At 42.7% G+C, this 16,260-nt stretch overlaps 1 protein-coding gene across 3 annotated transcripts in view; it reads left to right on the forward strand.

Moving 5' to 3' along the window:
• The first annotated feature begins 328 nt into the window (after window positions 1–328).
• Window positions 329–16,260, forward strand: part of TPD52 (tumor protein D52) — a 54,111-nt gene continuing 38,179 nt past the window's right edge. For 2 of the 3 annotated variants that reach the window (XM_025216572.1, XM_006034573.3), the window contains exon 1: window positions 329–452. Coding sequence is in view for 1 of the 3 variants with exons in the window: in XM_006034573.3 (XP_006034635.1) it covers window positions 419–452 (34 nt within the window). In the remaining 2 variants the exon portion in view is untranslated. The remainder of the gene's footprint in view (window positions 453–16,260) is intronic. The other variant, XM_025216571.1, reaches the window with a different exon arrangement.

A 16,260-nucleotide genomic window follows, 5' to 3' on the forward strand; every position in this document is an offset into this window, starting at 1 on the left:
TGGTGTTTCATTTAATCACGGAAAAATGTGGATTTCGAGTTCCTTTTCTTGATCCGAAAATTGGTTCCCGCCCCATCGGAGAAAACCAGGATCCGTGCTCGTGAGAGATCTTTTATTTATTTATTTTTCTTCGCATCCCGGAACATGCCGGCTTCAGCGCCTGCAGCAGCTGCCGCAGGAGGAGCCCGGAGCCCTTCGCAGCACAGCACGTCTTGCCCCTGCCGGGGCCGGACTAGCTCACGTCGCCCGCCCCGCCCCGCCCCGCGCCTCCGGGACCCCCGAGGCGCTGACACAGCGCGCCAGGCTCCTCGTGCCCCTCCACACCACCCCGCGGGGAGTGCGGTGAGGAGCCGCCCCGGAGGAGGTTCGGGCGGCGCCGGCGCTGCCAAGTCAGACGCTGCGCCGGGCGAAGGGGCAGATGGCTGCGAGCGGGGAGTCCGGCCCGGAGCAAGGTGAGCTGCTCCGCATCTGCCCCGGAGCCCTTGCGGGGGTCCCGCAGCGCCTCCCGTGGCCGTGGGGCCGCCCCTGGGAAGGAGCTGGAGCTGGGGCGGGGCGGGCTGAGGGAGCTCTTCTCCCCGCCCTCGGTCTGGCTGCCTGTGTGGCCGCAGGCCTGCCCCGCCCCGGACGGGACCCGCCTGGCACCTGCCACCTCTGTTCGCCAGGCCTGGGCGTCCCCGGTCCGCCCCCTTGGTGCTCCTTGCCCGTGGAGTCCGGGGCCCTCCTCCCCCCTGGGACCTGCCTGGTCCTGGCCCCTTGGTAAGGGCTGTGCACATTGGCCCCAGCAGCAGCTTCCCTGCAGGAGCTGGTTGGGAGCCCTCCACTGTGCAAGGGGTTCTCCCCCACCTTGCAAAAATAGATGCCAGCCCTTGCTGTGAGTTGCTTCCTTCTAAATTTGTCCCTGGCGTGGTGGCTTGGCTCCAAATCGGCCCCCAGGATGCTGGGTTTGAAACCTGCTAAAATAGCTCACGCATTCATATTTAATAACCTCATAGTCTCGCCGGGATGGCTCTATGCACGGACAGAGCATTTCTTGAGCACCTGCCTCCTGCATCTGTTACTGGGGGGGTCAGCATCCTGAAAATAACTCTTGAAACGCAGCAAAGCAGAGGTTTGCCCCCTGAATCTGGCTTGTGACTCTTAAAAGACTGCCAATGGTGGAGCAATGAGTTGAACAGATTGATTTGGTGAATCTCTGGGAGAAGAAAGCCTCCAGTTCTCTTGTAGCACAGGAGAGCTGCTTTTTTTCCTGTTTGCTGTAATTGGAAAAAGTGAAAAGATATACTGGAAGACCATTGGCAAGAAAGCTAAACATATTGGGTAAAGCCATGAATTTCTAGTGTAAGGCTAGGTATTAGTAAAAGATTGGGGCAATGCTGTAGTGAAGCCAAGCCTGGCTGCCAAATCTAGCTGCTAAGAGGTGAATGTCAGGGCGTCAAAGGTCCTGTCCCTTGACCTTGAATAGAAATGCTATCAGTTTCTTGAGTAGTACAGGTGAATTTTTCCAAAAAGGGGAGGAAAAAGCAGAAGAGGAGAACACCTGCCATTTACTTGGCATCCTCATCCTGGCTGTTCATAGCTTTGCCCAACAACAGGAAATTTCAGCTTGGCTGTTGTCCAGGGGCATTTGAATGACACGAATAGAGGCACTGCAGCAGTCTGTAGATTCCGGAAGGCAAAAACTACATTGGTTTTCATTTTCTTTACATTTGGGAGGCTGTTTAGCTCTGCCTTCTTTGGAAGCTATTTCTGAGGTCATGAACCTGTTTTTTGGGGGAAAGGGCTGAGTTGAATTTTGCAGTTTTGAAGTTGAGTAATTTGATTGGCCTGATGCATGATATATTTATTACCTGTGGCTCTAACACTTTTTCCACAAAGGTATATAGTACATGGCAATGTACATGGCATTGTCCATTATAGCTTTTTATGGGGTTGAATAAACCAGATACTGTTATGAGCTGTTTCTCCACTGCTGAGCCAGTGGAGAAACGCATCAAGTTCTCTTACCACATCAAGTTCATTATTTGGCCCTGTTTAACCTAATTTTATGGCTCACTGTGAAGGTGTTTATAATAATAAAAGTAAGTGTTTGATGGCTAGTCTTGTGTACACTGTTGGCATGCCTTCAGTTTGGGGTCTCTTTCTGACTTGGGACAGAACCCTGGAATTCTCTCTGTTCCAAGTCCTATTTAATACTCACCTGGCAGTACAGTTGCTTTGTTTAATCAATGCATTAGTTAGTCCAAACATTGTTTACACTAATGTGGTACACTTTGTACCAGAGTACCTTTTAAACACCTGTGAACTTTTCTGCAAAGGCCAGAAAGAGGCCACGTGGTATCTGATGGAACTTGGTGAAGAGTATTAAGAATGAACTTGCAAGTGATCTGTTGACTTCAAATGAATCTTAAGTTTCAATTAGTTTTGCATTTTGAATTTTTTAATCAAAGTGCAAGCTAACTTACTTACATATGTATCTTCACATTGTAAAGCAGGACGAGATTCAGTACTCCTGTAGGTAGAAGTTACAGAACTTGGTGTTTAACTCTGCCAAGGTACTCCAGCCGTGTTTGCCAAAGCTGAATTTTGAAAGTGAAATGGTTGTAAAGTGGCTAAAATTTGTTGTTTTATATGATATGTGCAGCCCCTTACATGAACTTGGTGGACATGTTTTCATATGCAGTTTGTCTGGTCAAAAGACTTGCTATCTCAGTAATAATCTTCAAAGTACGTCTTGCAGTTAGAATCACGAGGATATTCTAGTTTTAAAAAATCTGTCTAAAAATCTGTCTAGGATGGATTGTATCCCACAGCAGCCATTCTCTAAAAGCAGAACTTTGTGTTGGAATACTGTGGAACCTTGAATGAAAGTTTCTTAGGACTTGCATAGTAAAATAGCTGGTTCTTCACAAATGTCATACAATTCAGCTCCTGAATTTTTTTGGTATAAATGACATCTTTGTACAACATAAGACTATGCTCCAAATAATAAAAAATACTATGTTGAGATAACAAGGCTCCTGCATAATAAAGAACAATGTAGATTTAGTTAAATAAATGAAATGTAAGATTTGAGAGAGACTCCTCTAAAGAAAAACAGCCGTAGGGCACACTCATGCAGGAGATAAACGAGATTCTTATTCAAATTAATAGCTTTTGATCTTCCTGCACTCACCAGTACAATAACTTGTCTGCTGAAAGGCACACCTAATTGGCAAACTGGATGACTTCTGGATTGTAAACCTGCTTGACAATATTGCTTTATCTGGCAAATCTACATCTATTGCTTAAGGAAGCATAAGCTATCAGTAAATTAATCTTGGCATGAACTTGAGAGGGCTTGTGGGAAGGGAAGAGTCAACCCAGAGGTACTAGAATTCAAGGCACCTTGTATCAAATTCAACTATAGTTGTAATATGAAGAATCTGACTACTTTGTACAAGAGAGAAATGCACCTTTGCCGCCTCCATCCCTCTGGCAAGCTTGAAAAGGACATTTAATTTGGGCTTTATTTTAAAAGATTAGAACCAAAATCTTAAAGGTTAGTCTTCAGGGAGTAAGAGGATTTTAAAACTGTTTTGCTGATGATAGTGAAATTGCTGTATATGACCCACATTTCCCATTAATGGGGGTCAAGGTATTGTAGTGCCTTGACAACCATTGTTTATAGGTATAGTTTTATCCAATGACCTGTGAAAATAAAAGGCATTTTGGTTGGCTAGATGGCCTTTATTGAATTTGTTTTAATTCTTTAAGTTAAAAAAAATCTCCTGCAAAACTATTAATAAATCAATATGATTATTCAAATTAACTTTAAAATGCATTTATACATCTGTGTACATACATGCATGTTTTCCCTTTAAATGCAGCTTGTAAAACCAAATACAGATTTGCAAAGGTTTGGTCTTTTTAAAACAAAATTTTGGATTACATGTGGCCTGCCAGTATTCCTTTAAAATTCTGCCCGATACATGTTCATTGTTGTATTGGCACTGTGCACGTGGTGACTATACAGGTAGAATATGTGTGATTCTTTTCTGAGATTCTTTGTGTTATTCTGGCAGCTTTCAACACTTTGCCATGCTGCCAGTATCGCCACAAGTTCACCAAAAATGAATCTTGCGCAAGTTAGACTGAACTTCTACATGAACTCCTAGTAATAGTTGAAGCTCTGTAGTTATCTTGTGACTTTCTGAACTCTAGAACTAGTGTACTAGTTTGGCACGTGTTGGTAGTCCTGCCTGATAAGGTAGAAAGGTGTCTTTTACTGGTTAAGCTGGCACTAACATTCCCAACACTAAAATTTCTGTGTCTGTGGTTTGGAGGCACTGATATCTATCATATTGTAAAACTACCTTTCTGACTTCACATTTCTGTGCTGGTTTGCATTATGTAGAGTAAGCAAGTTTTCCATTTTTTGGATTTTTTTTTCCATCAGGTGATGTTTAAAAGTATCTTTCGAGTAATCCAGAGAGAGTTGTATTTTGTAAAGTAAGTTTCTGGTTTTTTTGTTTTGCTTTATTTTTTTGCACATCCCCACAATCAAGCATCTCCTTCTGGAACTAGCAGTTTAGGTCACATAATCTTAGGAGGTGATATTTAATTCTTATGTAAAATCAACGTACAGGGAACTACTGCTAACAAGAATAAGAGATCCCTCACTACTCATCAGTAGAACATGTTTAACACTAGCTGGTATTACTAGTAGGAGAACAAACTGCACTTTAAACCAGGAGCAGAAAGCCTTATACATCAGTTGAACTGGCCACATTTATGACTGAACAGAAACATAACACAATTTTTTTTTTATTATAAAGCTTTTCTTCATGAGTACTTCTTGGGGTTAAACAAGTTGCATATATATATTAGGAGGATACATCAGTTGAACTGGCCCATTTATGACTGAACAGAAACATAACACAATTTTTTTTTTATTATAAAGCTTTTCTTCATGAGTACTTCTTGGGGTTAAACAAGTTGCATATATATATTAGGAGGCACTTCAATGTAAATATTTGTTTAAATATGGAAAATCTGCTTTTTGCCCTCACATTTTAAATAGCCTATCAAAAGGCTCTAGAATCATGTCTAAGTCTATGAGTAGATCACCAGATTTTGATATAGGCATGTCTGGTGTCAAAATTGAAGTCCTACCTAGTGAGTTGAATTCTGTTTTGTTTTTATTTTTATTATCTTAAATAAAATCCAAATTGCATTAAAACCCTAGCACATGTCTAAACTGCTTCTGCTACCGTTTTATACATCTGAAGTGCAAACATTGTATGGACAGGGAAACAAACAGTTAAGGGCTCCAGGCTATTGCAACTCTTCTTTCAGTGTTTCACCACCCAACTCTTTTGGTGTTTCCCCATCCAACTTTATTTTTGCAAGTTGCTGCCATTCATGGACAAGTAAAAATAAAAGCTACTAGAACAATAGAAACTGATCTTTTGAATAGGAAGTAAAACCATTTTTCAGATAACTTGTTCTGACCTTTGTGCATATCTCTACAGATTGTAGTAGGAAGCCAGGTATGGGTGGCAGTGTAACAAGGTGATAGTGAAAGACAGGATTACGTGGCAGTTAGCTGTGTTAGCCTGAAGTCGGGCAGAATAAGGTGGCACCTTACATACAGATTCAGAGAGGCATGAGCTTTGGTTGTGTAATGAATTGCTAGCTACAAACATCCAGATAGTGTTTGGGAGACTGAGAAGAATGTCTCTACTACTTCTGTTATATGTATAAGCTGTCTCTATACTTTAAAGTGCAAATTGTTTAGAATACTGCCATGAGCTAATTGAAAGGCTAAATAGTTTCTAAATGAAGAATATAAGGAATCGGAAAGTAATGTTTAAACTGTTGTTGCCAAAGAAAGCTTCTTAGTCTAGTCTTCTCTTGTTGTAAAAGAGAACTTTTGTACCTAGCAGCTTTAGTGCTTCTTCAAGCATAGACCCATCCTAAGCACTTCAGTAGCAAAACTATCCCAGTAAGATGGTGATTGTCACTAAAAGTCATACTGGTAAGAGCCCCAGTGTAGACCCATCTGTACTAGTATAAAGTACTCTATCCCAGTGCAGGTTAGATCTGAGTCAGCAAAGTACTCTTGTACAAGCAGGGGAGCAGAAGGGGATTTTTTTTCTCTAACTGCACCAATGTAGTAAGGTATATGGAGAAAACACTTTAGTATCATTCCCTTCCCCCATGTGTGAAACAAGTTCACTTTCTGCCTTAGGCAGATGGGTTTTTGGCAAGAGCAACATCCTCAAGTAATACAGCACTTCCTTAATTCTCTTCCTTTGTGCAGACTTCCTAGCTCAAGTCTGCCTCTCATCCCCTTTCATCAAGAAGAGAAGGTCCCAGATCCTTGGCTTATTTTGCTCTATTCCCCTTTGCTGAAAACTGACAAAATCTCCTGGATCAAAAACTCTTTTCCCCCACCACATCATGGACTAAAAACAGAATCCTTGAAAAAAATATTGGGCTAAGAGTGCTGTCATTGTTCACAGCTGGTTCTGTTTTATCAAGCCCCTGGCTGGGATGGTACAGAACATACCACAAAGTTTCTCTGAATTATGCTGGGTTCCTGGATGATGAAAAGCTGTCACTAAACAGCACATTGAGCACTAAACAGTGCCATTGAGCTCTGTTCAGCTAGGCCTAGCTGTTATTGAGCACTGCTGTAATTAGCTCATACTTTGTGCAAGAAGCTAGGGTTAAAAAAAACCTTCTGATTATGACCTCTGCTTGTACGTTACCTGATGAAATAAGGTGCTGATGATGGCTTAAAGCTTCTGCGAGATACTACTGTCAAAATTAGTGTTGGCACCCCCTAAAGCCAGTAAGCTATGAGTAGTAAATTGTGTGGCAAGTTCCCTGATGAGGGTGGCCTATTTCTAATTACTTTTTGACACTCTCCCTTGTCTCGCTAGCAGAGAAGTGAGAAAGGGAACGAGACCTGGAAGTTTGACTTCTAATAAACCATTTAGGATAACAGGCTGTTTCTCAATGTATCTTAAAAAAACCCCCTTGTCTTCATATGACAGTGTTTTCCTTTGCTGCTCTAAATTTTTTTTTTATTTATAAATTGCAACCGTATCCCTGTATCAGCTCTGCACATGAAGCTTAACTGCTGTATCTAGCACAGGCCATGCAGTTAACATTATAACCTTATGTACTCGGTTGTTAGCCAGATCCCCCATTCCAAACTTCCATTCTGGTATGGGAATTCATATCCGATGCCATGCCTTGTACAGCAGCTGTTTTTTACAGGTAGTAATACTTGATTCTTGTGGCAAGTCGTGCTCTCTTTCAGAAGAACTACAGTTGTATGGTTTAGAACTGAATAGTTCCTTCAAAAAAAAATCTGGTTTACTGCAGTTCTGGCTGTCTACTCCAGTTTTCGAAACTGAAGTCTCATTTACAAAGGTCCTTGCTTTTAAAAAACTGACTCTTGCAACATTTGGCCACTTGTGGAATCCGAAATGTGTCTTTATCCATTGATGGCTTTAGATACCTGCAAACAAATAGCACTCTGCCAGATGAGGGAAATGTATCAGAGTTAATGTTCAGGTCTTGGCCTGGTTCTTCTGCATACTGCCTTACAGTGCAGAATGGTAATGTAAAACAGGGCTGTTAAACTGATAACATGCAGCCCACAGTCTCTTTCCAATCTCCACTGCACTGCTTCCTCCCCCCACACACACGGCTCTCCTCTCGGCTGGCTTCTATTTTCTAGGGTGGCATAGTGGAAGGGGGTCTAGGGTAGTGTTGGTACTGTCTACGTGTTCCCAGGAGCAGGTGGCTTGTGGGAGAGGAACTGGGCTATGGCACAGAAGTTGGACAGCCCTGGTATAAGGGGTCCTCTAGCTGATACTGGTTGGGAGGACTGAGGCAGTAGGGGTTGGAAGAGTGTATTTCTGACTCTGCTTACTAGTTAGTGCTGGCAGTGCTCTGACAAACTCCTTCCAACAGAGCTCTGCCTCTAAAGAGAGGTGGGCCATATTCTAGTTCTGAGGTATAGAAGAGATGGAAAAGAGCAGCAGATCCTTCTTGCACCAAAGTCACCAGTTAGCAGGCTGGTTAAGAGTGATTACTCTACATATTTGATGTACTCTTGCTTTCAAAAGACTAATCTCTCTCTTTTTTAATATGTTCAGCCTTTGGTCAGTGTGAACTGCAGATATGCTTGGCTGCATTTCTGTTTCCATAGCACCACTCACGCCCACACTAGATAAGCACTGCAGAAGCTCCTTTTGAGTGGCCGAATACTTATAAAAATATGAGGACAATTGGATTTAAGGACGGGTGAGGGTGATCCATATCGACTATTATAACTTCTTCACTACTGGGTGTTAATGTGGCATAATGCAGCAGGGTTTTTTGGGTTTTTTTTTTTTTTAAGAACTTGAATTTTCTGTGAGCATTAAAGTAAATTCTTCATGAAGTTACCATGTAAAATATATATCTTCATATTGCCCCTCCCTTCTTCCCCCTTTCCTTAGAGAAACCTCTGAATAGTAGGAAGAGGTTGCACATACTTCTGGTACAATTCTTAATAGTGAACTACAAAGTTCACTTCAGAGACCACAGAACAAAGGCAGACCTTCAGTGCCTGATATTCAAGTTGCTTTGAAAGGGAGAAGAAGCATGCTTCACACCTTGGTCTCTCAAACTTTATCTGCCTCCATAAAACCCTGGCTCTGCACACAGTCCTCCATTGTACTGTTTAGAGGGCTCTGATATGTGAGTAATGGCTTAAAATATGCTGCCAGCGTGTCATTGTCACAGATGATTATTCTGTCTTCCCTTAGCACTGTCCCTCCTGGTCATAGTGTGTGCTTCTCAGCAGCACCCCTGGAGACTCCTTGACCTCACGTGGCTGTGTGTTGTCTGCTGGGCTCTCCTTAGGTCTGTTCCAGGATAGCGTTTCTTCTAGCCCAAGAATGAGCAATTATTTTGGGTGGAGGACTGTTTACTGAGTTCTGGCAAGTCATCGAAGGCCAAGTAACAGGTAGCTGGGGCAGAGAAACATTACTTTTCTAAATTTTTAGGGGCTCCATGGGCCGAATAGAATGACTTGGTGGGCCACATTTTCCCACCCCTGTTCTAGCCTCTGGCAGATTGCTGCTATAGATATTGGCTCTGCTGGCCTGTGACTGTGACTGCTGCCTGGCCCTCCATATTTTCAGATGGTTTCCAAACTAGAGGTAGTGGGTGAATGCATCCCTCCCCCCACCAAATCTGTTTATTCCAATTCTTAATGTTTTCACCTCATGTATTTGCTTCCTAGTGATGCTTTTAAGTGGAAATAATATTTTGGGACCTGGTCCTCATAGACTTAGCTACAATTCTCTTCAGTTCAGCTAAGGGAAGGGCAGGAAGAGATTATCCAGTATGATCTTGGTGTTTCAAGGAGGCCAGATGGAGACATGGCATAGCCATTTCGGCCCTTTCAGTAGACCTGCTGCTTTGAGAAGACTGGAGAAGAGTAGGGGTCTAAACTTGGTACATCAACAAGCCTGATCAGAGCCAGAATTCTGACTCCAGAACAGTGGTTCTCAATCTTGTTAGACTCGAGGCACCCTTTAGTAAAGTGTAGCTCAGTTTTCTGTTATTATTTGTAATCCAAAAAACTAAGAGAGCAGTTCTTTTTCTGTTGCAAAGAACTCGGACTACAGCAGGATAGGATGTTTTAACAGTGTGCATTCCTATTTGAAATCTCTGTGTTTATCTTATGAATCATGTTTAACACCTAACAGTGTGGCACCCTGCAGCACCCTTGAAAGGATCTCAAGGCATCTCAGAGCGCTGCAACACCCTGGTTCAGAATCATTGCTCTAGGATCATAATAAATTAGATTGAGATTTGTATGCAGGATACATCCCAGGAAAGATGCAAACTTGGGGGTAGGGAGTGAAGGAAGAGATGAGCTGGCTTACATGGCCAATCTTTTTTGCATATTTTTTCTAAGATTCAAAGCCTTTACAATTTGGATGTGTCTAAATTGGGTGGTTTGTGAGTTCTGTGCAGTTTCTGAAGAAAGAGAACTAGTTAAAGGGTGTTCATTTCTTCTGACTTATGTTCTTCAGTTCATTCTTCTTAAAATAAAGAAGTTATTGAAAAAAACAAATTATTCTTTTAAGCTGAAGTACTGTGCACAGATCCATGACTCCAGGGCATTCATATTTCAAAAGCTGTGTGTAGTGCGGTTCTCGGCCACATTAATAATTTGGTTTGCAGCTAGAAGGATTAAGACGTTTGGCCACTTCTAGTCTAGAAGATCCTTGCTATCATTTAATGCTCTTCTTTAAGGTGCTTGGACTAAAGCGATAAGGGCTGATACAATAGTGGAACCAGAAGCTATGGACTTGATACAGGAATTGCTGGATGAAATCCTGTATGCTGCACCGTGAAGTAGGTCTGATTAAGCTATTATAAAGCTGGAAAGGGTCACTGTGTTTTATGTCATGGAGAAGTAGGGCTGAAAGGGACTTCCAGAGGTTATCTAGGCCAACCCCCCTGCCTGAGGATGGATCATCCCTATCCAGGATGAGCCTGCAATGTGATGCGGCGGCTAGTAAAGCGCCCAAAACACTGGCTTGCATCCATAGATGCTTCTCAAGCAAATCCCGGGACGTCATTCTCCCCCTGTACTCGGCCTTAGTGAGGCCGCAGCTGGAGTACTGTGTCCAGTTTTGGGCTCCACAATTCAAAAAGGATGTGGAGAAGCTTGAGAGAGTCCAGAGAAGAGCCACGCGCATGATCAGAGGTCAGGGAAGCAGACCCTACGATGACAGGCTGAGAGCCCTGGGGCTCTTTAGCCTGAAAAAGCGCAGGCTCAGGGGATCTGATTGCCACCTACAAGTTTATCGGGGTGACCACCAGCATCTGGGGGAATGTTTGTTCACCAGAGCGCCCCAAGGGATGACGAGGTTGAATGGTCACAAACTACTTCAAGATCGTTTCAGGCTGGACATAAGGAAGAACTTCTTTACTGTCTGAGCCCCCAAGGTCTGGAACAGCCTGCCACTGGAGGTGGTTCAAGCACCTTCATTGAACACCTTCAAGATGAAACTGGATGCTTATCTTGCTGGGATCCTATGACCCCAGCTGACTTCCTGCCCTTTGGGCGGGGGGCTGGACTCGATGATCTTCCGAGGTCCCTTCCAGCCCTGATGTCTATGAAATCTATCCAAACCATCTCATACAACCATAATCTAAACTCTGTGTAAGACTACCCTTTTATTGTCTTGCTGCACAGTAAATAAAGAAGTACTTTGGAAAGGAATGGTAACAGGTGGGGGTTGTTTGTTTTTGTCGGTTTTAACCTTTTGAAACTTGTTAGCATGACTCACAGGAGCAAAATGTGACAAAAGAGTGGCTTTCTTCTGCAATCCAGTGCTTTCCAATTTTAGCCACTAGTACTGCAGTTGATACCAAGCTTAAGACTGTGAAGGGAGAACAAAAACATAAACTCAGCAGGCATGTATTCTCTACAGAAGCTGCTTAAGTGATAGAGCACTGCCATGTTTCATAGCAACGCATGCTGTTACATATTGGTAGGTCCTTTATCTGGTTTAACTGCCCTAGAAAAAATCCTGGACTCTTCTTGGCTCTGCTAAAAATAGTGTAAGCAGCATAGAATTCAGTAGGATTCTCCACATGCCATGGGTATAAGTGCTCAGAGGCTTGGCTGTACTTTACCAAAGAGCCACTAACTGCTAAGTTATTTGGGAAGCACAGAGGCTTACTTTAATTATTTCCTGAAATTTTCTTTACAGCAATATCTTCTGAAGGCGAACTGATACAATTAAGTGTGTGTATTAAAATGTGTATGGTGCTCTAGGTACAAATGAATATTGCAAATAATACTAAAATAATTCAATTAAGGGGCAACATTAAAGTGGTGACAAGGAAGTGCGTATAATAAAATTCCCCAACCGAAGAGGTGTTAATTGTTCCTGGTGCTTATGCTCATATCTCTGTACCAGCTCACACTGTGTTCACTGCATCAAGTTCATAGGCAGACAAGGGTCTTTGGATAAATCTACTATTTTCTATTAAACCAAACTACAGCCTACATCCCTGCATCAAGTTCAAGTTTTTTGACAAAACAATGCGGGAGTTAGGATATTGAAAATAATGATAGTGACAGCTTCTGTGTCACTGTCCCTTGTACTTGTATCTTATTTGAATATCCGCATCAGATGTGTTCTAATCATTCCTATGTAGTATATTTCTTTATCATGCCTACGCTGGAGAAGAAGAAATAACTTGCCTTTTCCCTCAGATTGGAATGACACAAGCAGGCCAATGTGCATGGAAAGAAGTCAAGGACACTATTACTCCAGGTTGCTAAATATTTTTGGGGGGGACTGGAGCATACTAGATGTCATGTATTAGATCACAGCTGGAGAGTAAAGTTCAAGGCTGCTCTAGCAATTGTACTTTGAGGGAACTTTGTATTTCCTGTGCTCCTTAGAATTCAAAATAACACCAATTGCTGATGGAGCTGCATCCAGAAACAACAACTGTGGCTAGGGTAGGGGTGCTGCTGAGCACACTGCATGTACCCGTTCCTGCTTGCAGTCACGAGGCCTGGAAATGTGTTGTGAACCCACACTGGGAGCATCCTTTGTAGTTGTTACAGAGACTTGACTACATTATCCCAGAGAGCTGTTCCTGGGGACATCCCTGGAACTGCTTTGCTGATGTATTTTCAAGTTTGGTGTAAATAGCTGCAGCTAGGCAGGGTGTGCTTAAGTGTTTCGTTCTTTGACAGTGCCATGGAAATGGTGAAGACCTACCTTTTTAGTGACTGTCCTCTGTCCAGGTTTTCTATCAGCACCACAAAAATGTTTGTAAGCACTTGGGAGTTCTAGGAAGTCTCGAGGGTAGCAGTTCTATTAATACAGTTTCCCCACAGGTAAAAATTAAGATGCAAGTGGGCACGTCCTATCGTCAGGCCATGTCCTTCCAGCACTTGGATTTAGTAGCTATAATTGGCTCACTGAGATCCCATAAAACAGAAGATTCTTTATGAGAAAATGGAACCTAGTCCTGGACAATGCAGTCACCCTTTTTCCTGTCTGTGATACCATCTGCTGGTAGAGACTGGATTCTTAAGGCTGTACTAAACACTCCACAGGTTTCATCATGATCCATTCTCCCTTGTTTTGGATAGAGTTGGCTGAAAAATGGAGTGAATTTTTTTACTTAGAAGATTTCACAAGTCTCCCCCTTCTTCTAGTGTAGACTTCTCAGGGCTGAACCAATGCTTTTGTGGCAGACTCCAGCAACGAGTAACTTCTAAAGCAGCCCCCAAAGGTGACTTGCAGTAGTACCTTCTTGCGACTATCTTATTGTTTATGTTAAGAAAACAAGAAAGCTAACAGCCCTTCCTCCGCTTCCCTTGTCACCCTCTCAAATACTGTTTGGGAACCAGCTGGGACTTTGTGTCAAAACAGCCCTGTGAAAACACTGCTTTGAGATGCTCCATGGATTTTCCATAATGCTTACAAAGTTAGCAATAGTTGAGAACAAGAATAAATATCCTTCAATGACTTCTAGGCTAGTTTGTGCTTATTGGTGTTCAGTCAGCTGTTTTGTCTCAGATGGTAAGAGTCAGGGCAGGGATCTTCTCCATTGTTTAAATGCCATCTAGCAGACTTTAAATTCTTAAAGTGGATTGTGCCAAAAATATTTATTAGAGCAAGCACCTAAATTTTTGGGTGAATAATTCCTTCTCTAATTTTTGCTGGGGGCTCTGGGAATACCCAAAATCAGGCTTCTTTGAAAACAGTCCTGGAGGCTTATTCAAACTCTCCACAAAATTGCTATAGAAATGATGAAAGGGAACAAAACCAAACCATTTAATAGGGATGATTTTAAAATCTTGTGACGGGTTTGGTGGGTTCATGTGATAGCAATATCTCTAAGCTAACCAGTTTGTTTAATTTCTTATGCTAGTCTGACTTGAACTCAAACATCATTAAAACAAATCCTATTAAGAAACACTTGCAGTTATTTCAAGTTTGTTTTCCTTGAGGAGTGCATGAGGTCACATGAAATACTTGGTGACTAATGAAAATTTCATATTGTTTAGACTCCCTATGGAGTAATACAGTGGGGGAGGAGGGTGCAAACTTGGTGGCACACCTGCCACAAAATAAGCCCTGCACCCTCCTTGAGTGCCACTTTGATCCCTTTCCTCTGACTGATCTGTTGTTCTACTATCTGCTTCCTGCCATAGCTGCTACTGTTCCCTGTTCCCTTCCCTCTTTGCTGCATACCACGCAGAGGTTGCCAGTGCCACTTCCAGTACGCATGCTACAGTTTGGCTGTCCTTGGAGTAATATACTACCCTTCTCTCCTACTTTCAAAGAAGCGGCTTCTTTCAAAGGTTTAGTCCTATTAGTGGCTTTCTGGTTTGCTCCCCCTATGAGTGTATAGGGTGTGGAGGCTTTCAAGGGGAAATAGGGTGCAGATCTTAATTTAGCTTTATTTAGTACTTGTGGCTTTCAGTATCTTGCCTCAAACACTTAAGTAAATAATGCAGTCTGCTGCACTGACAGATGTTGGCTGCAGTCTGTTTAAAAGTAATATTTTAATAGGAACACAGTCCCTTTTTGGGTCATCTGCTAGATTTAATGTAGAATAATGTTCAAACCCATTATTACAGCTATCTGTATGCATAGAAGAATAACATGAGTGTAGACAATAGTTCTTATATTTTAATAACAAGAACTGGATGTGCTGGGGCATGTCTACGGATGCCTAAAGTAATAGTTGGGGTACCTGGTGTCTGTAGCAACCTTCTGCAGTCTCCATGTGCAGGATATTAAACACCCTGTGAATGAAATGAATGAGGAACAGTGTTTTAAACTTTACTTTGAGCTCTCTTATGGGAAATGCTACTAGTACAGTTACCATTTATTTTTCCTGCACTTAGGAATGTCTCTCAAGACTTGGAGGAGGGAAGGATAGGAATACCTCATACAAGTGGAGTGCTTAGGAATGTTTCTGTGGGAGCGTGGCAGGGGCTGGGAGCCTGTCCCTGCCACACACTGCAACTTGTAGGTAAATTAAGAAAGCAGAGTTGTGTAGAAACGCGATACTGCAACTTTGCAGTTTCTTGCTATTATAGCCCTTCAGGAAGGCAAAGTTATTGTGCAATATTATTAGGACATAACAGAATTCCAGCTGTTATATTGAGAGCACTGTCTCACTAATATTGAGCTTGGGATGGTAATGGCTTTGAAGGAGAGAAGAAAGCAATTGATTGCTTAGTTACAAACATTTGTTCAGCTATTAAGCAACTAACGTTTAACCTTCTCCTGTGATGGATGATTGAATAAAGAATTTGAGGATACCAGACACACACACTAACTATAAATCATTATAATGAATACCGTCTGTTTAGAAGAGATGCCAAAGATGTGCTTCTGGTGAATATGAACTTAATTTGTACCTGCTCTAACTATGTGGCTACCACATAATCTTCTTTTAATGTTTGCTTTCCAGATGTAATCATAGGTACTTAGAGATTTGAATCCACACTTTGCTGTGTAGTGCAAATGGAGTCTGCAGCAGAGGTGGGGCAAGTGGTGCTTTGTCTTCATATATTGACAAAGTAGAAAATCTGCATTCGAGGAAAAAAAAATGCCAGACTGCTTGAGAGAAGCATGGAGTGTTCTGCAGAGGACTTGCATTGAGGTTATAGTTCTCCCTCAGTCAGTTAGGACTGTGGAATAGTGAAGTCTGAAACCATCAATTTTAGAGGCTAGGGACAGAAGTTACACACCAGTTTAAGTGATCAGGAACTGGTTTAAACCTGTAACAGAACAGAAGCTCAGTGCACATAAACCAGTTTCAAAATGGCTGAAACTGGTTTAAGATGAACCTGGTTGAATGTAGTATCAGATTTAACTGATTTGTGTCAAACAGTTTTATGGAACTTCTGTCTCAGACCCCTTCCTGGTTTAAGTTTAAATTGGAGCCCCCCAACATCTCGGCACACTTTGTAGCCCTGGGCTGGGCTGGGCTGTCCGCTCCAGAGAGCGGGCTGGCCCCGCCCCTCTGCTCTAGCCACAGCAGGGGTGGGGGCATGGCCAGACCCAGCCTGGCATTACCCCCTGAGGCAAAGGGGGCAGGGAGGGGGTTTATTCCTCCCCTCCCCCTGGGGGACTGCAGCCAAGGTCTGCATGGCTGGGGTGGAGCAGCCCATAAGGCATTCCCCCCCCCCCCCCCCCGCCCCCCCCCCCC

The sequence above is a fragment of the Alligator sinensis genome, unplaced genomic scaffold (assembly GCF_000455745.1).
Source record: "Alligator sinensis unplaced genomic scaffold, ASM45574v1 scaffold910_1, whole genome shotgun sequence".
NCBI lineage: Eukaryota > Metazoa > Chordata > Crocodylia > Alligatoridae > Alligator > Alligator sinensis.